The sequence below is a fragment of the Poecile atricapillus genome, chromosome 15 (assembly GCF_030490865.1).
Source record: "Poecile atricapillus isolate bPoeAtr1 chromosome 15, bPoeAtr1.hap1, whole genome shotgun sequence".
Taxonomy (NCBI): Eukaryota; Metazoa; Chordata; class Aves; order Passeriformes; family Paridae; genus Poecile; species Poecile atricapillus.
The window spans coordinates 3,796,498-3,818,591 of record NC_081263.1 but is presented as its reverse complement, the minus strand read 5'-3'; the positions used below and the strand labels follow the sequence as shown (position 1 = coordinate 3,818,591).

At 40.4% G+C, this 22,094-nt stretch overlaps 1 protein-coding gene across 1 annotated transcript; it reads right to left on the bottom strand.

Annotated features, from left to right (window-relative positions):
• Window positions 1–4,138: 4,138 nt before the first annotated feature.
• On the bottom strand, window positions 4,139–20,673 carry EDN3 (endothelin 3). The gene is made up of 5 exons (XM_058850776.1): window positions 20,292–20,673; window positions 19,736–19,952; window positions 8,418–8,582; window positions 7,816–7,920; window positions 4,139–7,081 (listed from the first exon to the last, which is right to left on the bottom strand). The coding sequence occupies exons 1-4, from the start codon at window positions 20,341–20,343 to the stop codon at window positions 7,848–7,850; spliced, it is 507 nt and encodes a 168-aa protein (XP_058706759.1). The 5' UTR covers window positions 20,344–20,673; the 3' UTR covers window positions 4,139–7,081; window positions 7,816–7,847.
• Between the last annotated feature and the right edge of the window lie 1,421 nt (window positions 20,674–22,094).

The following is a 22,094-nucleotide window of genomic DNA, read 5'->3' as shown; positions in this document are numbered from 1 at the left end:
ACCAAGAATGCTGGCAGTCGTGCAAAAAAAGGGAAAAAAAGGAGTTGTTGAAAGATTGTACTGAAGCTCCTCTTGCTGCAGCAGAGGCGACAGATGTTGGAAGCCTCTCACTTCAAACACTGTAGCTGTGTCATGTTCTTTCTTTACCAACATTTCTTGAAAATTAGGAAAGAAGAGTTTGGAACTCATGTTTCTTCCAATAGGCAGTGTTTGTTTTGAAACTGGTGTTTTTCACACAGTGAGACAGGCACAGTAGAAGGAGTTTGGCAACCAACATTGCCTTTTTAAATAAAATTAATCATAGCACTGCATATGTGGAAATAAAGGCTTTGAGAACTGTTATGAAGGCAGTGCATGCAATTGGTAAAACACATGTACTCTGTGTGCTCTGTGATATTTGGGAGAAGACATTTGCAACATCAATGAAATAAATACCGCTGCACTAAAATGCCCTTGACAGGAATCCTTGGCTTGGCTAGCACAGTGCTGGAAGTTCATGTCCTGGGACAGGGTCTGGTGCCCACACTGTCCTCTGTCCTTGTGCTGACAAGCACAGAGTGGGACAGCCTGGCTGCTGCCACATCCTGGGCTGCCCCTAAGGAGGTGAGCAGGATCCTACACCTAGGGGTACCTCAGAGAATGCACACGAGCAACTGGGATGTGCATTGCAATATTACTGGTCCCAGCAGCAGCAGCAATATTAGCAATATTGAGATGTTTCTGAGCACCTGGGCACAGTGAACACCGTGGACATTAGTTTGATTTTTGGGGTTCTTGCAGGGAATGTGCAATGTCAGTGAGTTTTTCGTGTCCTTTACTTAGTATTCTTCAGGTTTTTCCCTAATTCTACAGTTCCTCAGTTTAGATCGGCAATAACATGTCAGTGTTCTTTTAAAAATGTTTCTGACCCTTCTTTAAAGCACACAGGGGACTGTAACCAACCAGCCAAAGCACCAGTGGATTGTTCCAAGACAGCCACTCTGTGCCTGAATGCACAGGCAGCAATAACCAACTCAGACCTTTGCTCTGCCTTAGTTCTGCTCTGAGTCACCACCAGAACCAAACGCCCCATTTGCTGTGTGCATGCTCCTCTGTGTACTTTAAGCTAGTATTTTATGGACTTTTTGTTTCTGGTAGGCAGTAGCTGACCAATTCTTTGAAAGTAATCAGAGGTGCAGTGACAGTTCCACCAGAAGACATTGATCCTTCACATGTTCTCAAAGATGAACAGAAGCATTTATAAATAAAAATATTACTTGGAGAGAAGCATGGCTTAGGACTGGCTCTGAAGGGATCTTAACACAAACACAGCCTTGGGTCTTGCCCTTGTGTCAGTGTCTGCAAAAAGAGCCTGGGTAATTTGCCTGAGATCCCACAACAAGATAGCAGAATCAGAACTATGATTCAGGGGTTATTGAACTATAGTGCAGGATTTCCTCTCCTCCACTTTTCATTTTTCTTCTGTGCTCCTGCAAATACAGAGTATCTAATCTCTTCAGAATTTTGCTTAAAGGAAGAATGTTAGTCAAAGACAACTCTTGAGACCTGGTACAGGTGCTTTGACTGTGTTAATTTATGAACAAATTTGTATAAAGAAAATTTTTACACTTAAGAATTCAAATGCTTACGTTCAATCTGGTTCTCAGTTGTAGTGTCTTAAAACCACTGAAAATGTGACCTTTAGCTGACCCATGACTATCCAAATTGACACCAGAAGGAGCTGCAAACTGGCTTCATTGTGAAATTAATTGATTCCTCTTCTTTGATAGATACGGGGAAACAAAGTACAGATTTTAAAACCATCTCTTTGGGAACTGCATCTTAATGGTATCAGAATTGAATAAATATATGCATAGTTTCAGGAATCTTCTAGTGGAGCCTCTAGGCTTTGATTTTTACATCTGCTTTTCTGTGGTTTTGTAGCTCACCTCATGCACTAGCCATTCAATAAATATTTTATATTGCTACAATAGTCTGCACATTTATTTTTAATGACAAAAGGCTCCCACCCTCTTCACATCTGCATTGCCAGTATTTGCATAACTGAGGGCCTGCAGTGGTAAGTGAAGGCAGCTCTCCGCTAGAGAAATACAGATTGCCAGTCCTGGAACACCAAAGGGAAGCAGTGAGACAGTAAAACATTTCCAAATTCAGTCAGTTCTTTGCGGTGGGGGTCAGAGGAGTAATTATAAAAACAAGACAGCTAAATCAAAATGATCTATTAAAAAAAATTACAATTATTGTCATTTGTTGCAGTAAAACAAAGATTTCCTGGAAAGTTGTGGCAAAAGTAGCATTAATAAAACACATAAATACTTGGTAACCTAAGGGAGAGCTGGTTCACACTCTGAGAAACAGCTTTAGCAGAAATTATTAGTTAAGAAATGTGACTTGTAGTCTAATAGAATATCCATTGTAACAGGTAAAAAGGAAACTCACCTTCTCAAAAATTATTTCATTGTTTAACATGTTGCCCCTTTAGTGTCTACATTATCTTGGCCATATAGGATTTTTTTTTTTTTTTAATATTTATGGGGAAAATGAAGTCTGAATGTCAAAGACTTCTAATCTTCATTGTTAAAGGGCTCGAACTTCAGTCAGTTCCATTTATGTTGCTGGAGACATCTGCAGGAAGTGTGAGCCAAGGTATCCACTTACCAGTGACCGATGATAGCACATGGAAAAGATATTTAGATCCCTAAAGTAACACAGAGGTGCACAAGGAGTTTTTAGACCTTCACATCTACCTAATTTCTGAAAGATGTTTGTTCAGGAAATGACCAGCACCTGGTCTGTTATAAAATGGATCCTACTGAAATAAAAGGAGGGAACTAATCCAGAAGACTTAGATAAGGGGTGGGGTGTTTGATGTGGACACTGGGGCCACTCTAGGCTAGTGGTAAGATCCCAAGGCTTCAGAGAGGTGTTTCCCATGACAAAACAGGAGCCCAGGCTTGAACCTCATCCCAAACCTCTCATGAAATTCAGTTGTGCTACCAACAATCTGCCAGAGATAGCTTTGAAGTGCACATCAAGGCACATCTGTCCTCTAAAGCACCACTGAAAACCTTGGAAGCCAAACTACTCTTTAAAATGTACTTTTAAGCAAAGTTTGGAAGATAGTACTGCAAGGTAAACAGAGGGTGCAATATGTTTTGTTTAACTTGCTTAGCATTTTAAATCTCTCAATCCTGACATTTCTTCGTAGCATAAAGCTCTCCAGATCAGGTTATATATTATGCATTGTAAAACTCTAGCAGTGAAAACAAACATTGTTTCCAGAGTCATCTGTTTGCAATTTTCCTTGATTACTCTTCCAATAGGTTTCAAGCTGTGGATTGAAAGATTTAATGTTCATATGGATAGAATTTGTTCCTTTTCTAATGATAACTTTTAGTTCCTTTACTCAGTCTTAAGTCAGCCTGCATTTTATTTTTGTCAAGACAAACGATTTTGTCATCTTAAATCAAATTGTCATGATTGTCCTCAGCAATCTGTCACAGCAGAGTTATTTTTGTCTGGCTGTTCTGACAGCCAGCTCCTAAAAACAGCATTTGAGTGTGTGTGAACGATGTTGGATGGTGCCAATGGGGGATCAACATAGGGATGACATAAAGGACAAGGATCTGTAGATGAACTCGGCTTCCAGGCATGACAAGAATTTTGGATGTAGGGAGAATCAGAATCAACAGAAAGGTGTCCCCAAAAACAGGCACAACAAGAAGGGGCCATTTATTGTAAAGGCCAGGGAATGGGATGGGCTCTGCTCGGGGAGTGGGAACAGTCACCCAGCAATGGAGGAGGACACGGCCCCTTCCAGCTTTGCTGCCCTCTCAGACTCTCTGTGGCTGTCACAAGGCACAGCCAAGGAGGGCAGGTGCAGGTGGTGATGGAGATGTTGTTCCATGGCACTTCCCCTCTCCTGCTGATGAATTTACTTGAAGGGCTTTGCTGTGAACACTGAGCTCCTTGTAATTCCTTCTGGGAGCACAGGGAACAAAACGGAGCTCTCCTCTCCCTCACAGCCCTTTGCACGGGGGCTGCACTCACATCTCTTCTCTTCCCTCTCTGTTGAGGATAAAAACTTAAAATCTTCCAAGGCTCCTTTCTACATTGTTTTCTTTGCTTTTGATCATTTATTGTTTTTATTGCTGTTAACAACACAAAACTGAACTTTTAGTACTGGGAGTTAGAATGAATACTATGGAACTCTGACAGAATTATAGCAGATTTGTACATATATGGCTTTACATTGAGTAGAGTAAGAGCTGGAACTAATTTGTTGTTACAAAAGTAAAAGTACAAATGTCCTCAAACTAATATCCCAGAACAAGAGTGATTCTGAGGACACCTAACTATGCTAACATTACATGTTGAAAGATGAAAGAGCCTTTAATTCTAACTTTTGCAAATAATCCTTTTATGATTTATCAGATTTTAAGACTTGTTTCTTAATTAAAAGCATATATTAGTTGTATATGAGTTTATTTCTATGTATAACTTTTAAAGAGTTGTACTTCAAATTAGTTTAACACCTTCTAGTACAAATTAAAAATTGGGTAAACTGAGTCAACGAGGAATGTTACTAGTGACATTTTCTATAAACAATAAATTGGGTAAAAACTGCCTCATGGTTGTTTGCTGTTCCCAGATGGAATAATGATAGTTCAAAGCCAGAATCCAGCACACACAGCTTTCAGGTAAATTCTGTGGTTTATAGGTTTATTTGGAAATACTTACAGTTAACTTTTCCCTCTTCTGAACTTGTTACAACATTATTTCTCATTTTTGTTCTTTTGGTGTATTCACAATGGACTGATTTTTACATTGACTGGTACATTGGCACCAGAGTCCCAAAACCAAACCACTTGAATGTGGAATTTGTGTAGAAAAAAATGGGATTTCTCTTTCCTAAGGAGAGAACAACAATAACACCTGTAGCCCACCGCTCAAGGGCTACATCTGTCTCCATGTCACAGAAAGAACCCAGTTTGATTTTTCTTTTTTTTCTTTTTTTGTTATTGTTTAAAATGAAATTAAAGCATTTGGGACTGGGGAAGGTGTGAATCTATCTTTAAATGCAACATTCAAATTGAATTCACATGGGGGAAGACAAGAGAATTCCAAACACAGGCTGAGCAGCTCCTGTAAAAGCTGATCTGTACCCACTGAGGCTCTGGAAGCTTGTTCAGCACTGGGATGTGTTTGGGATTGGAGCTGAACTCAGTGGATATTGTCCACAAAAAGAACTCTCATGACAAATAACTTTTGCCTTGTTGTGCCAGGATTAGGGGACAGATGAGGGTTACATTTACAGCAAAAGTCACACAAAATTGAAATGCCACTTTTTATGCCTAATTATTACCACAGAAATTGTTATAGTGTTTTCCTACTCAATTCCCAGACTGTCAGGAGAATTATCAACCTCTTGAAGGCAGGAAGATGTTGTGTGATCTGGGCATAGGGACTGGAGAGGGGAGAAATTTCCAGGTTTTGGTCATAAAGGAACATTAGGAACATTAAGCATTCTTCACAACAAAGCCTGATTTTTTTAAAAAACCCCAAAGCTATACAATGTCTTTTAAAAAAGAATATGGAAAAATGGCATTTGTAGTGGTTTTATACAATAAATAATCTATTTTCTATAAATGTACAAAATCAGTTATACAGCAAGTAAGAAACTGATACAAATGCAATAACTGAAAGATATATTTAATTTTATAACTGTAATAATTTATTTATGAAATATATCCACATATATATAAAATATATCATATGTTTTGGCAAAGACCTCCCTTTCTTGTTTCAAACAAAAACTATTACCACTGGTTTAAGCCCTATATAGACATTTTTACTGTTGATTTCTTCTCACTTTTCTTTTGGTCTCTATCTTCTTATAAAATATAATTTAAAAACATGGGGTTATAGTTTAACCTATGTGCCCTGGGGAAAGTCTGCCTGAAGGTCAGTCAACCCCCAAAAAATTTGTAATGTCACAAGTAAGGGACTTCCTCTCTTTTTAAATAATATAGAACAGGATTTGCAAAGGTTACTCTTTTTCCTTTGCTGACCCTTGCATCCTTGTAGCAAAAAGAAGTCCATAATTTCTGAATAAATCATTTACACTGGAAAATTTCCAGGGTTGGATTTAATCCTTATTAAAGTTTCCGGGTTATTTGGTGCTGGTGTTTCAATGGAGAGAAAAAGGTGGGATCTGCAAAGCCCAGGGGATGTGCTGTGGCTGTGGCTGTGGCTTGTAGGGGCTTGGGACAGCAAATGGCCAGCACAGAAATTACTCTGATGTGGCATCAAGTTCCACAGTCCTACCCTTGCATCTGTAGGAAAATTCTTTGGGATGAATCACTGAAGTTCTGTTCTGTACAGTGCATCCCCAAATAATCACTGTGTGTTTGAACTTTCCAAGCACAGGAATAATTTGTGTCTAAATTAGGTAATCTATTGCATACTCAATGTATAGTCATAGCTTGCTACAGTTTATAATAGTATTTATATTAGCCATTCGTATTTATTCTGCATAGATACTGTCATTTAAACATCTGCCACAAAGTTACAATATGATGATTCAGGCTTGCATACATTAACAAGAGGAATATTTTGTATCTGTTTATTCTTAATGAGAACTCATGTAGAGGCAATCTCCCTCTAACTCTCCACATTCTCCACTTGCAGCTGCCTGCACAGAGCTGTGGATGGATTCTTCAGACACAGAACAAGCAGTGAGTGGAACAGTTTCTATTGTACTTGTTTAAATCACAGAGAAAATTGTTTCCTGAAGCTTTGCATTGCTGAAGTTTGGGTCTGCCTTTGAAGTCTTCCACAATAGTGATACATTCCCTGCCAGGTTACATGATAAAGGTTATCCTTTTCTGAGGCTCTCTCGAGGGGAGAAAAGCTTCTTCATACAGGTTCCTATGCCCTCAGAGTGGCCCTGCTGAAATTGAAGTGTTGCCTACTGCTGAATTCTCCACCGGCATCACACTGAAGCATCAAGTTTGTCCATCTCAAGGGAGAGTTGTAGTTTAGGTTCTTGTTTCTGAGCTTCAGCAAATAAATGGTAAAGCTTTAAAGAAAACAAACCAACAAATAAATACACCCAAACTGTAGATTATTGAACACTAAGTCCCTGTTACCTGAGATAATTGTGGTTGCCCTCCTTGGCTATGTGTACACAGAGCGAGCTCTACGCTGTTCTCTGATTAGCTCTGCTCGAATAATTACAGCAAGAAATTCAGCTTGGGGACTTCTAATCCAAGTGCTTCTTTTCATAGCAAAAAAATTGGGGTATTGGTGTGACATTTTTAGAAGTGGCAATATCTGAAACTGGCTACTGGGTTGCAGTAACCTCCCTATACCTGACATCAAAAGCAGATTTCACCTTCTCCCTTCTTATTTCTCCCACAAAGTTTTTCCTGCTTCTTTACCTTCAGCTTTTACTGAAGCACTAAACTGGGACCTGTAGCTTAATTTGCTGCAGAGCTGAACAAGGAAAAACATGACAGACAGGAACAGCCCTTGTGCTAAAAAAAAAAGAGCCAACATATGTATTGGCTTATAGCCAAATAATTCAACTTCTGAAGGAGTTACATCAGCACAAGAAAGGTTGTAGCAGTTCTGTGTATAATAAAATTTATTTTAAAAATTAAGTTAGAAAAAAAAACCCTAAACAACTCATGGCCAAATTCTGTCCTTTTTTAGGAAGGTGTGATAATATTCAGTTGAAAGAACTAAGGGTTCTGCAAGTAAAAAGAACATTTATGGAAATATTTATTTTTAACATTGAGTGTCTGTACATACCTGATTGTTCAGAATCCTCCAGACTCTCTGTGCTACTGAATGAAATTGTCTTCCTCTTCCCTGCATTGGTCTTCCTCCTCTGTCTTTTTCATCGATCCATGATTTCTGTAGAATAGAGATTGCCTAAACCTGTCACTGTGTTCTCATTAATGTCCCCATAGATGAAATGACAGTTTCATTCTCTTTGCTAGACTGCATGAAACATTCTAGAACAGTGCAATGTTCAGCATGCCCCTAGCTGGACAGATCTGTTGTTTCAAAAGCACCACATCATAAAAAGAAACAGAAAAAAGAAAATTCCAAGCAGTATTAGCTGGCTCTGGCTTCTTTTCTTCACTTATTAAACTCTGATGTGACACAGCAGTTTTCTTGCTTTTTTCTTCCTGTTCACTCCCCCATCCCACTGAAGGGGAAGTGAACAAGCATCAGTGTAAGTGCTTGGCTGCTGGCCAGGGTTAACCCACCACAACTGCAGAGGGGAGTTTTATTTCAAATCAATATCTTTTAATCAGTTCCTCTCAATAAATGCATCTTGATTAATTTATCTGCATGAAATGGCTTCATCACATGGCCAGGTTGCAGTGATAGGGAAAGACACTCACCTTCTTCTGTCCTGCATTCTTCTGCAAAACTGCAAACACTGCTTGTCATGAGCATCCGAACAGGAACATCGGAATGAGGACTGGGAAGTACTTTGAGTCTGGCCTGTAGACCTTTTGCCTCTAAAGCTGCCTCTGTAGTTAGACAGTCCATATGGCACAGTCCTCCTGTTGTGAGAATCACATGTATTGTGTATTTTAGGAACCAATTAAAATTATGTTCCATCTCTTTTCTATTTTAGTGAAGAGATCTATTGATGGAAAGCAATAAATAGTGGCAGGAAAATCAAACCTTATGCTCGTGTAAGTTCTCCCTGTACCAGATCATAACTTCTGCTCCATTAACTCAGGCTTTCACCAAGTTATAAATGAGCACACAGTCAGCTCTACTGGAAGGATTAATTGGCAGCTACACTATCAAAATAAAATTTGGAATACCTAAGAGATGATGTAAATACATGCCCAGGTTATTGTTTGTTTTACTCCTCATTCCTGTGTTGTGTTGGTTTCCCCACCCAATGCACAAAATCTGTTACATTCAATGCCTTGGCTCCTCTGAAGTGATGGAAGTGCCCTGCTGATTTCACCAGAGCACTAACATTCTTCAGTTGATATGCAGTTCATGGTTCTGAGCCTGATTTGCCACTGATTTTATCATTGAGAAACTGACAAAACCATCAGCACGATTCATTTACTACATCATGTTTGGAACACTGGAGTTACAAATGTGAGAAACTCCCAGATAATCCTCCTTGTATGGTTCCACCTTTCTGTGAGAGATCCTATTCTGTGCTGCAGCACACCAAGAAATAGTAGGAGGTACCTCTCTTTACTTCCTTGCATGATTTGCTCTGTAATGGGTTATAGTCAATATTATTATCATCAGAAAAGGACATGGTCCTCTACTGCCTGCTAACATCCCCAGAAAGAGTTTTATAGTTTGGATTGATTTATTAAATTACTCTCCTCCAAACTGTTAAAGAATCTCAATCAACAGCAGCTGTACTCCCCATGAAACTTCTGGAGACTCATAAAAGTTCCTGAGGACTTGAGAGATGGGCTAAGCAAGCCACAAATCCACAAACACTAAAAATCTGAAGAGAATCTCATGTTCAAAAGCAAGAAGGAGGAGGGGAGGAGTGAAGGGGGAAAAAAAAAAAAAGCAAAAGGCAGGGAAGAGGAAGCCAGAGTCAATCTAGAAAGGTTACTGAAAGGTTACAGAACAAAGCCTGAATAATGAGTCTGGAACCACTACCTTCACATAGCTCTGCTTCTTTCATTTGCTTTCATAAAAACATCATTAGGCTGCTAATGGGAAAGCTGCAAATTTTCCATTTTCCCACACACATGGTGGGCTGAAAGGTTCAGAAACATTATTTTCCTAATCTCTGCAATAATTTTTGATGCAACATCAGTACAGTTGATGCAAATCATTTATTCAATCCTCTGCATTCGTAGTACATTTGTAACAGTGCACCTTGTCTTTCACAGCCTGAACCTGTCAGGTTGATCATAAAATCATCCTGAGAGAGAGAGAAAATCACAAGCAATACTTCTGTGTTCAGAGCCCAGGGGATGGTTTTTCTCCAGCAGATCCTGGTCTGCCTCCATGCAGAAAATGTTCTTTATTTTCACCATTTTACTCCTATGCCAGGACACTGGGAGAGACCAAGAATATACATATTTGTCTTAAAAGACTTTAGGACTTCATTTTGACCTCCCTTCTCGAACCATCATTTAAAAAGCTTTTTGTTGTCCTTAGGATAAGGAGCAAGTTCCATTTTATAATTTAAGAGTATTCATAATTCTATACTGACATCTGCTTTAAAATAATGACAGTGAAATGGCTAATGTAGGGAATTTCTGACATAAATAATAGCTCCATGGTTGTATTTGTTTTACATTCATGTTTTCTATAAAGTAAGAACTGGCATTTAGAGGCAGGAGTGGGGGAAAGTTCCTTTATTTTTAATAGTGGCAAACCCTCTGTGAAGACTGTCTGGTAAAATCCTGTTTTTCAACTTCCTGCTCCAACTGAGACTGAAATGAAAAGATGAATTTTGTGTGTTTTAGACAAATGTTAGAGCCCTGTTTAATGACAAATAATTTCATATAAAAAAGCTTCTTGCAGCTTTTGCAAATGTCATCCTACATTATGCTAATGAGACATAAAACACTCTAATATGTTATTCTCATTATTTAAAGTAGTTCTTTGTTCAAAAGTTCACTCTTTCAAAATATGATACTGGGCTTTTTTACTCTAATTCTCTAAACCAAAAGCTCTGTGAGACTGAGTCACAGGTTGCCCTGAGTCAGAGGTTCTGCCTGAATAGCCAGAGAGAAAGAAGGGTATGAGTTTTATTCTTAATTGCTGCAATTGGCAAATTAATGGACCAACGAGAATTGTCAACTTTCAATTTTACCTTAATCCATCACTATGTGAAATACAGTGATTGAGGAAGAGGCCCATTACCAATCTGCTGCCTTTCCTAAGAGACAGTAAATTCCAGCAAACAGGGAGGAGTGGAGAATATAATTATAATTACAAGTGATAAGAGCCATGAATCACAGCCTTAAGCAAAGGAGGAAATTGATATTTTAGATACTGCTTGTGATCTTTCTAATGAAGTATATTATGCTTCATAGCTTAGAAAATGTATTCATGGCTACTTCATTCTCAGTGGACCAGAAATATCTGCCAATGCAACAGCATTTTCAAGTGTTTCAAAGACTTTTAACCACAATGTCCAAGTGAAGTTTTTGTGTAAGGTAATATGCAGATCTGCCAGTCAGAGATAGAAATACATTAATAATCCAAATATGCCTGGTTTTGGTTTCTGATCCATAAATTCAAACCCAAAGCAGATACACCTTAAAAGCAACCCAAAGTTTTTCCAACAATAATCACAAAGAGCTTGATGTCCTGAATATAAACAGGGCACTTTGTGTCCCCTCAGTGAAGATGAGGATCAGCTGGAGTAGGGCAGAGGCAGAACTGGGGGGATCCTGCACTACCAGTTCCTTACACTGTGTTCCTTCTGGTTATGACCCAGTCCCTGCCCTAAGTACTGGCTAAGCCATATAGTAATTTTTTTTTAATTTCTCTGAGGCATCCACAGGTTTTCAATTAATTCATTTTTTTAAGGTTTGCATTTAATGAGAAAATTTAAATTCCTGACCTTTAACTCAGTATGCAGCATTTCTTTAGAAGAATAAAATTCTCCTGAAGTATGCTAATATGAGTTTAAGATATATTTATAGCTAAGGTGTTCTGTGACTCCTCTATGCCTTTCTTCTCTACAAAGTGGAGAATAAGCAAAGACATTTCTATATCAGCCTTTCCAAGGTACTACTTTGAACTGGTATCTGATTGGCAACATCCAAATCTGTGATTTCTGAGGAATTACACTCTTTTGGGAGGTTCACTATGGTTACTGCAGCCAGACAGTGGGTGCATAAAGGTCTGCATGCTCAGTTCTTCAGCATTTTCTTACAAAGAGAAGGTCTGAGTTTAAGGAAATTGTTGCTTCTTCAGTATAAGCTATTTGTTCTTTACACTATACGCAAAAAAAACCAAAACAACCCAAAAAACTACCACAACTCTCCAGTACTTACAATTATTCCACGTGTTGTAATTGTGATTAGTCAGTGCAACAGATAATTAACTGAAGATAATCTCATGTATAACAGAGCAGCACAGAACTAATCAAAGCACAGTGTGTTCTTGTCAGATTGGGTATCAATGGCTGAAATAACCAAGATTATTTGTGTACTTCATGTCCACAAAACACAACCAGAAAAGCTCTCCCCCTAAGAGCCAGCTAGCTCTTGGAGCAAGGTGTTGACATTAAATTAACAGAAATAGTTTGTTGAAAAAAGACAAGAAGTAGCAAGTAATTGGTCCCAAGTGATTTCTCCACTGAACAGCTGAACATTTTCCACAGAAGAAAACTGCCTGTTGAAGGATTAATACCTTCAGGTTAGATTGGGAAGTAGGATTTGCCCGAGTCCTGCTGTACCCCACTCATAGTGAATGCTCAGAATTCAGGCAGACAAATCCAATTGGTTTATTTTAATTTTTATAACATGTGGCTGATTTTCTCATGCTACATTATAATTGATCTATGAGTTGCTATTACTGCTGTACCCCACTCATAGTGAATGCTCAGAATTCAGGCAGACAAATCCAATTGGTTTATTTTAATTTTTATAACATGTGGCTGATTTTCTCATGCTACATTATAATTGATCTATGAGTTGCTATTATTTTCTACTTTCCCAGCCACTTAAACACAGTAGATACCTCCAGGGCACTGGAGAGTTTCAGGCAAAACAAAGGGATGAGGGGGTTGCAGCAATCATCTTAGATGCTGTGATTTCAGGATTCAGCAATATATTTTCTGGCACACACCCAGGCCAGCAAGGCTCCCAACAGTCTCCAGTGTTTTCAGACAGTCCCAAAATGTATGGGATCCCTGTAAGGACCACTGAGAGCAAAGAACACAGAAAGGAAGCAAAATTTACCATCCTCCAAGTGACACAAAATATCCCCAGAATGAAGGATGATGCCTGGGGGAAATAACAGATATTCCTGTGTATATTTTAAGATAAAGGTGCTGCAGTAGCATTGTGTAGCTTTACAGATGAAGAGATCATTGCCTGCTCTGGAAGTTGGCTCCAGCTCTTCCTATAACAGGCGTGGGATTTTAGGAGTTCACAATAGAGGTACCTCCCATATTAACCCATCCTTATCATTATTTAAGGAGTAAAACATCTCCAGAGGATGCCTGACTTGTTGCTTTGGTCATCCTGTCCACATTCTCAGAAGCTGCACTTTTTCTGAGTAGCTTTTGGAAGTTATTTTCAGATGAAACAACTTTTATCCTTTATAGCTACACCTTTCTTTCCCACATCCTAAATTTAACAGTGCTCAGTGTTCCTAGATACTGAACAGGCTTCTATTATCCAAAAAGGTGCACCTCCACAACCTTGCTATCTTATCCTTTAATTAATAATTGCTAATTTTCGAGGATGCCAATTAGTTTTAGTTCATTAATTACAGCTAACTTAGGTAATAAGCCAAGGATTCCACACATCTGCTTCATCACTCAGGTTCACTGACCACGTGAGTTCCTTGATTTTCCTCCCCCTGGGGCTTCTTGGTACCCAAGTCAGGCACTGTGAGAATCTGGAGGCTGTTTATCACTCTCCATCCTCCTCCTGTAGCTGTCAAAGGGATGTTACAGGTTTTGTTTCTCAGATATGGTCAGAAGAATATCTGAGTTGTGGAGTGAAAAGCTGGGGTGTATTCATTGAGGTAAACACCATGAAGCAAGCCCGGGGGTGTCCATTAACATCCCAAATCCCCAGAGAGACTGGGTAGAGCTCACCTGACCTAATAAATCAAGCCAGTGTTTCACAGAAATACCTCTCTCAAAACAACTCTAAGCACCTCCTTCAGTGCCTCATATCAATCCCAGTCCTGTTACAAGATATATGATCATTAATTTAAAGAAATAATTAAAATTTGGAGCAGCATCCTTTGTCTGTCAGGCACAAACTCCTATTATTCCTTTTCTCCCTCTGACTAGCAGTCAGTACTATTAGTTAGTGGTTCTTACCACTTACCAGTAGCACAAAACCAGCCCAAAAGACAGAGCAGCTGGGAAATATGGAAGAAAGGAATCAAATTAAGATTTTTTTCAAACCAAAATTCAGAGTACTTACTGCTGCTTCAGATGCCACCACAGCAGTGCACACAAGGAACACACACTAATGTACATTCCCACCTCTCTCTACAGCATGTGCAGTTCAAAACCCACCGCTGGTTTAAAAACAAATAAAACAAAAATCCGGAGGAAAATAAACACATGGTGTTAAAATGTAAGACTGGTGAAAGTGACTGTGGTTTGACAGCCCTTGAGAGTGTTTATTCTTAGAATCAGACCAGCAGGAGCAGCAGTAGTGAAATTTCAAAGCCCTGGCTATCAGCGTGTCTCATCCCTGACCTCATATTCTCAGGGCCAGCTCCTGCAGGGACATGGGATTGTAACTGCAGAGCCAAATCATTTCAAGTCTTTCTGAGAGATCACTATAAAACATCAATTCTGGGAGCACTGTCAGGAAGCTCAGAGGACATATTCTACTTCTAGACTGAGGAGGGCATGCAAGCTATACACACTTCAGACAGTGAGACACTGAAAGTGTGAAGTCAGTACACATTTTAAATATGTAGGAATATCTTTTTGAATAGAGAGGCCTAAAATCAAATCAATTTGTCCATAATAAAATATAACAATTTCAGCAGGAGCCTGTTACTATGTTCAGTAAATCTGTTTGAAATGTTCTTCATTTCACGTGAAGATTTTGCAAGACAAACAGATTCCATGTGAACATGTGGATAGTAAAGATTGCAAAAACAGGGTGAGCTTCATTCAGAAAAATACAATCAACTAGACAAAGATTCATCATTCCAGTTTTGGCACTTGGTTCTGATGGTTAACCATGTGCACTGTTCAGCTGACATATCAGCTTCCTTGTTTGAGCTTCCTGGCTGGCAGCCACTGTTTTATCATCATGCCTTTGGCTAGCAGGGATTTTCAATCTGATCTAGATTTTATAACCACCTGCTTAATTGTTTTGCTGAACAAGAGATCTTTAGCTGTGTATTTTATTTCCAGTAAAATACAGGATGTCACCTATACTTATTAAATTATGAGTATAATTATCCAGAATTGGGGTTAACTTAGAGTATCACAAAATGTCCATAAGGATTTAAAGCATCTTAAATTTTGTTATGTTGGGCTTCTGTTCAACAAAATTCAATCACCAAAGAGATGCAACAAAAAGATGTTATGAAGGAAAAGTTGGCCAGCAGAACATGCAGTTAGAGCAGAGTAAATCTTGTCTTTTGGAACACCATCCCAAGACATCATCTGTGTGTGTGAGTAAAACTGTGAGTGAAGTGATGATAGCTACAGATTGTTTCCATTCTGAGATGACTTTCTGATGGTAACCTAAGTCAGTAATGAGCAAAGATCTTTAACTGATATTTGTTGGAGAGCTGGGCGCAGGTGGGATTTGCTCAGGCTGTTTAGTCCTGACAATCCCATTTGTCATCACTTACAGCAATGACCACAAGTGTCTGAAAAGCATTTCTCACCTCAGCCAGTGGTCACCTGAGGTCAGGAAAACACATTGCTGTTGGGAACTGTCTGGAGCTAACTTGTTGCTAAGGATTATCTGACTTGCATGAGTCACAGAAACAAATTTCTTTATTAAGTGAAAAAACATCAGATCCTTCCAGTGCTCACACAGCACGGGACACTCACCAGATCCTCTCCCAGTGTATCCCACACAGCAGAGACAGACACAAGTCCTGTCCATGTCCTTGTCCTCCCCCAGAGGAAACAGAACATATGTTAAGTACAGAGGATCAGAGCAGCAACATGGTGTTAGATCAAAATCTGTCTTTCACTGTCTATCCAATTTTCCTGATTCAGAAATTCATGTAATTGGCAGACAGAACTCTTAGATCATCTTGTAACTGGTCTTTACAGTGTGGTCACAGAATTTCATTCAGTCACTCCTCTTTTGAACATAATAATAAATACCAAAATGATATGTCATTTAGGGGAAAAAAAAACACTTTTGCTTTGTTTTAGACCCTTCAAAAGAAATGTTCTTATTTTTGGTGCATAGTTTGAATGAGGAATTCTCCATTGGAAATGTTTGGATTATTGCCATAGATTGTCATTACACTTTTATTTTAGAATTGAATACCACAGTATGTGTGCCCTTATGATAATAACATTTTCTTAGGAGTTGTCACCTCTTAATCTATTACTCATCATTCTGAGCATTGATAAAGCTTCATGCAGCAACATTAATGTTATTAACTGAATGAACTGTTATTAATTGTTATTATTGCTGTTGGATGCACTACCTCAGTTCATATTGAAATATGGACACCTCTGAAGAAGTGCAGATCTAAAAGTAGTCTTTCTCATATTTTCTTCTCTTGCCTATATTTTCTTCTTTAACTTAGAAAATTAAGCATCAAGCTGTGTCTGTATTACATCAGTGATTACTGTTTAAAAGACAATTCATTCTTTAAAATGTGGCTGTAGCTATAGATCAAGATAAGCATAATTAATCACTTGACAAAAAAAATGCATTGCAAACTAATTCCTGGATAATCAATCTTATCAGTGAGAACAGTTCACCAGCTTTTAATTACCTTTGTTATGCAACATTTGTCTACACCACATAATTGCATTATTCTCTTCTGACTTACCTGCCTTTCTTTAGGTCATCTTCTTTTCCACTTTCCTACTGTTCCCAGAATGAAACACTCACTATACCAAAACACTGATGCTCTTCGTGGTCAGGATTAACAGCAGTGGTTTGTAGTCAAGTATAAAGCAATACTCAAAACATGTGTGCACAGATAATTTCTCATTTAATTGGAAAAAGCTGCAGGGAGTCAAAGCCTCCACATTCTGCAATTTTGTGCTTTCCTACAACTGTCACCCTGCTGATCTAAGTGGTTTCTCAGCAGGGATAGAAATAGACCTTCTATTGTCACTCTGCCTCCAACAGCTTCAATAAAAACTTTAACTGCTTTTCCAGAAAAGGAGGAGAGGCCATGACCAAGATTTGTTTTGAATATATTACAACAATGCTTAACAGCTCCTGTTGGGAAAAGCAGAAGAAACTAGAGGAGGAATTAAAAGTTTTTTTGTAAAGTATAGAGGTGAGAGTAGTCTGAAAACAGAAAGTACTGAGGAATTTTTGTGGGGAAAAAGAAGCGATAAAGTGAAATAAATAAGGGGGGAAAGAAAGGAAAACATAAGAAACAATTACAGAGTTTTGGGGGGAAAAAGGTAAATAAACAAGAAAAATACCAGAATCAACAGATGTCAGGAAAACTTCTCCAAACTTTAACACCAACTTTCTGGCCTCTCACTTTGTTTATGATCCTCCAGGTTGCATTGGAGCCAAATTTTTAGTAAATATAAAAACTTTCCACAACACGTGTACGAGAGCAACGTAAAAGCCCCTTTTACAAACAGCCAGTCTGCACACATCCAGTGTTACTTCCATTTCAAAGAAGTAGTGTAACTTGCTCAGGATATTAAATTGCCTAAGCAGGCCTGGTTCCCCTTATTCACTTCCAGAAGAACCTCTTGACTTCCTGAGATGTTATTTGAAATCAATCACCAGGGCAGAATTAGTGCCTGTTCATGGCACATGGAATCTCAAATCCTGGTCTTGTTGCACTGAAATGGTTCAAAATATCCAATACACGTAATTTAATGTTTACCTCTGCCCTGGGAGCATTCCTAGGAAGAATCCTGGGAGTTTTGAAAATCACATCTATGCAGTTTCAGAGAGAGTTTTGTACCTCTGTCACCTGTTCATGGAGCAGGACAGCAAAGCTGCCCATTTCAGACAGAATCCAGGAAATTGAGTCCCTGCTGATTCCAGACTAATTTCACCATCATCCACTCACTCTTTGTCAACCTCAGAGGGCTCCCAGCACCCCAATTCACCCAGTTCCAACAGTGTTGTTAGGTTACACAAGTTCATATCTTTGGAGCTTCAAATGTATTATTCTCTGTGAATAATTAATGTTGAAATGGAATGTATTCATTCCATGGTTTGCATAGAAACATCCCATCACATGGCATAAAAATTATAAAAAGAGAATTTCCTAGTCCTCACATTAAGTCATTTCAGGTTAACCTATACCCAATGGGGGTAGACTTTACAGATCTGAAAGATTTGCTGCTGTTTTATGTACAACTGACTTCAGTCAAGAAAGCAAAGGCTTAGAACCCCAACTGTTTAATATTTGGATTATTATACAGACCTCATTGCCAATTCATGAAAATACTATATGCCTTAATTTCTAATTTTTTGGTCTTTCTTTAGTGATATTGGCATAAAACTTTCATGTAGGAAAACTCTCTACATCACTGAATTAATGCACACAAAGTAATTTTGGAACTGGAATGAAAATTGTAAGTCCTGTAGACTTAAAACAGGATATCCTAAAAAAAAAAAAAAAACAAACACAAAAAAAAACCCAACCCAGTGTGTGTTTAAAATTAGCAGAAGTCTATTTATTCAGTGCGTAGGGGAAAAGGAATGTCATTCCCCCATTTTCACTGGTGAGCTCTGACTTAAATTTACTGAGTCATAAATATTTGGCTAAAATAACCCTAAGTAATCCTGGGGTGGATTAGTGCAGGTATGGAACTCAAAGAATTGAATGACATGTGTGAATACATGATACTTACAGGTTGGTAGAAGTTCAAAAGACTTCATCAAGACATGGCCTCTAGCCAGGACACACACGTGAATTTACAAATTAAGCGCCCTAACCCCCATTTGACTTAACCTAGTTTACAGCTACTTTCTATTTTTCTACTCCTTTTGTTATTTTAATCTCATTAAAAGCTTTGCAACCGATTCAAAGGCAGGTCTGAATCTTTACAACTGTTCCCAGACTGTAGTCACTGCAATACTTGGCCGTATGTGCAGAAGTTCACACCACAGAGTCTGAAAAACTTTAATTCTTGAAGGTATTTGTTTTAAGGTTCATTTGATCTCCTGATTATTTTTGCACTGAGCTGATCTCTGTGGTTGCTACAGGACCCTATTAGCCTGTGAGAATCTTTACAAATCTGAAGTCTGTTTTGGTTACTCAGCAAGACAGGATATATACAATGGTGTAGGAAAAAGAGGCCTCTAACCTTTAGGATGTAGGCAAAGTGTCGCTCTTCCTGGATGCTTTCTTCCCATTAAGCACTGTCAGTACAGACAGCAGAGCAGCTTTTCTGCACGTGTGCTCCACCCCCAGCTCCCTGTGTGCAGCTCAGAACTTCCCATCCAGGCTTCAAAATTTGTTTTTATTACGAGTTGAAACAAAAGCTTGTGTTTCCGCAGAGCACAGTTGTAAAAGACTTTTGTAACATCTTAAAATCTGGCATATTGAATTTTTCAAACGTTATCCTAACGTCTCGGTATTTTTCCACATTGATTTGTATCAGAACTAGTACAGCTGCACGCACACACACTCTTCTCGCTCTCCCAGCGGCTGAATTGTTAGAAACAGATTTCTCGTGGGAAATCGGCTCTTTTCCCTGCTGTCAGCCCTGCCCGGCACTCCGCGGTGCGGGGTCCCCGGTCCGGGCAGGTGCTCGGGGGGCTGCGCTGGGCTCCCCCCTTCCCGTCCCGTCCCGTCCCGTCCCGTCCCGTCCCCGCGGGGTCCCGGGACTCCGCGCCCGCTCCCGCCCGCCATTTCCCGCACTCACTCGGGGGTGTTGATCCAGATGATGTCGAGGTGGCAGTAGTACACGCACTCCTTGTCCTTGTAGGTGTAGCAAGTGCAGCGCCGGGCCCGGTGTCGCAGCGCTCCGCCGTCCGCCCTGGCCCTGCCGCCCGCGGCCGCCGCCGCTCCGCTCTCGTCGCGCTCTCGGTGCCCCGGGCCGGCCGCCGGCAGCGCGGAGCGGGGCCGGGGCAGCGCGGTCCCTGCAAGAGCCGCGCTCAGCTCCCGGCAGCTCCGACCCCGCACACCCCCGCCCGCAGCCCCCCCGGGCCGGCCCGAGCCAGCCCCGCTCCCTGCGGAGCCCCGGCAGCACCGTTATGTTTGTGTCCGCCCCGGGCTGCGGCTGCCTCTGGGTTAAACCTACGGACGGCCAAAGGATGGCTTTGGCGTCTGGCTCTTTACAGCGCACCGGAGTGGGCTGCTGATTACAGCCCTTTGGAAGGAGAGGGGGGGAAAAGAAAAGGCAAGCAGAAAAAACCCACCCAGCCTTTCTTTGTGTGCATGCGTAGAAGTGGGCAAAGAAAGAAAGAAATTCACATTACCTGCAGTCGACGTAATCGTAAGTCCAAAGAGGAACAATAAACCCAGCTCCATTAAACCCAAATTGCACGCTGGTTAACTGCAGGCAAAGGTGAACTGCAGGACTGAACCGTTCCAGGAGGAATCACTTCAGGTTGGAGGCAGGGAATATCCTGGGGCTGGCGGCACACGCTGCTCCCGGGAGTCAGCTCCCACACGGAGGTGTGATTAGCTCTTCTCCCTCGCAGTTATTTTCCTCCAGTGCAAACTTAGTCCTGAAGGGGAGAGTGTTGTCAAAAGAAGGGAAGATCCATGGCTCGGCTTTTCCCACACACACCTCCCACCCCACCCCCAAATCTGATCAGCAAGCGGAGCTGCTGTTTTCCAGCTGCAGACGCCTCCCACCCGCCGACAGCTGCCGGCCTCCCCCGGGGCTCGGGCCGGGGGCGGGCACGGCCCCGCACCGCCCCCGCTCCCCCCGGCAGGTAAAGCGGGGATAGGGCAGCACATCCTCCCGGGAGCACCGGGGAGGCACAGCCTGCTGGGCTGCTCCGAGTTGAGCGCTTGTAAATGACCCGATCCTGTTGCTCCGAGTCCAGGAGGAATGGCTTGTGTGATAAAAATGCAGATTTTTGAGTCAAAACTGAGCTACAGGTTTCAGAGTTGTTTGGGGCTTTTTAAAATTCTTTTTTCCCCCGAGACTCTGCCACTGATTTCCCTGGGTGAAACTGAGTCATTACTTTATTAGTACTCTTTTCCCTACTTATTTGTGAGCACCTCTTTGCAGGCAAACCCACCTAGAGTGCAACACTTAAGGCAAATTTTATATTTGCCTGATAGCTGGGTCTGGAAGAACACTCCAGCCTGTGGCCCCATTTTCTATCTTATCAGCTATTAAGTGATAATAGGTAAGGGTTTAAGGTAATTGGCTATATCTTTCCTTGCAGTAGTTTGTGTAGTACATCCTGTTATGGGAAAAGCACATGGAGAAAGGTTGCAAACTTAATTGTGAATATTTTAAATGAAATTCTAATGTTTCATTTATGAATGTTTCAGTATTAACAGAAAGATCTGTAGCCAAAATTTCTTTTATGTATCATGCCAATTTAACACTTGTACTAACACCTGGTTTGCGAGTAGAAAACTGATTGGAGGATCACCCAGGAGTTACTCAAGTGAGGAACACTGTTGTCTACACATTCTTCTCCAGCCCTGCCCCCGACTGCAGCTTCTGATGTGGACTATCCAGTAACACTTGCAAAGAAACCTCATTAAGATGTCATGTTTTGTCAGCTTGTCAAGCCTTGCCTTTTGTCAGTGCCTGAAGATTGAAGGTTTTGTAGTGGACATATTCCCAGCTGGTTACAAAAGCACGATGGTCCCCAGGCAGGGCAATAGGCTCCAGTGAGCCCACAGCTCTCTGTGGAAATTTCAATTGCTCTTATTTCATACAATTTGTGCAAATGACAGGATATTCTCGTAATTAATACAGGGGGGAGTAAAACCCCTGTAAATTACTAAATTGAACAGTATATTGAAGTTCATGCTTGAGCTGGGAAAGAAGTGCTTGCTCACCTTTAGGGGTGAGGAACTGCAGTGGCCTGAATGTTTGTACCCTTTGTTTTGCTTGGCTGGGGGTCTGTGGGTGTTCAAGTCGTGCTCCCCAAGCATCAGCAGAGTTACAGTTCAGCCTCACAGTTCTATGGGTGCTCTGCTTTGAAAAAGATTGTGACAAAACATCTCTGAGAAAAGGAATTGGTTTGAAGTTATTCCCATTTCTTATATATCTAGAAAAAGTTATTTGCTTTATATCAGGAAGTTCTAGA

Bases quoted from the DNA above. Each gene is read 5' to 3' on its own strand.
- EDN3 (XM_058850776.1), bottom strand. From the start codon at position 20,343: ATGGAGCTGGGTTTATTGTTCCTCTTTGGACTTACGATTACGTCGACT. The intron at 19,953-20,291 runs GTAATGTGAATT...CGGCTCTTGCAG, and splicing joins TACGATTACGTCGACTGCAG to GGACCGCGCTGCCCCGGCCC. The intron at 7,921-8,417 runs GTGAGTGTCTTT...TCTATTCTACAG, and splicing joins AGAATGCAGGACAGAAGAAG to AAATCATGGATCGATGAAAA.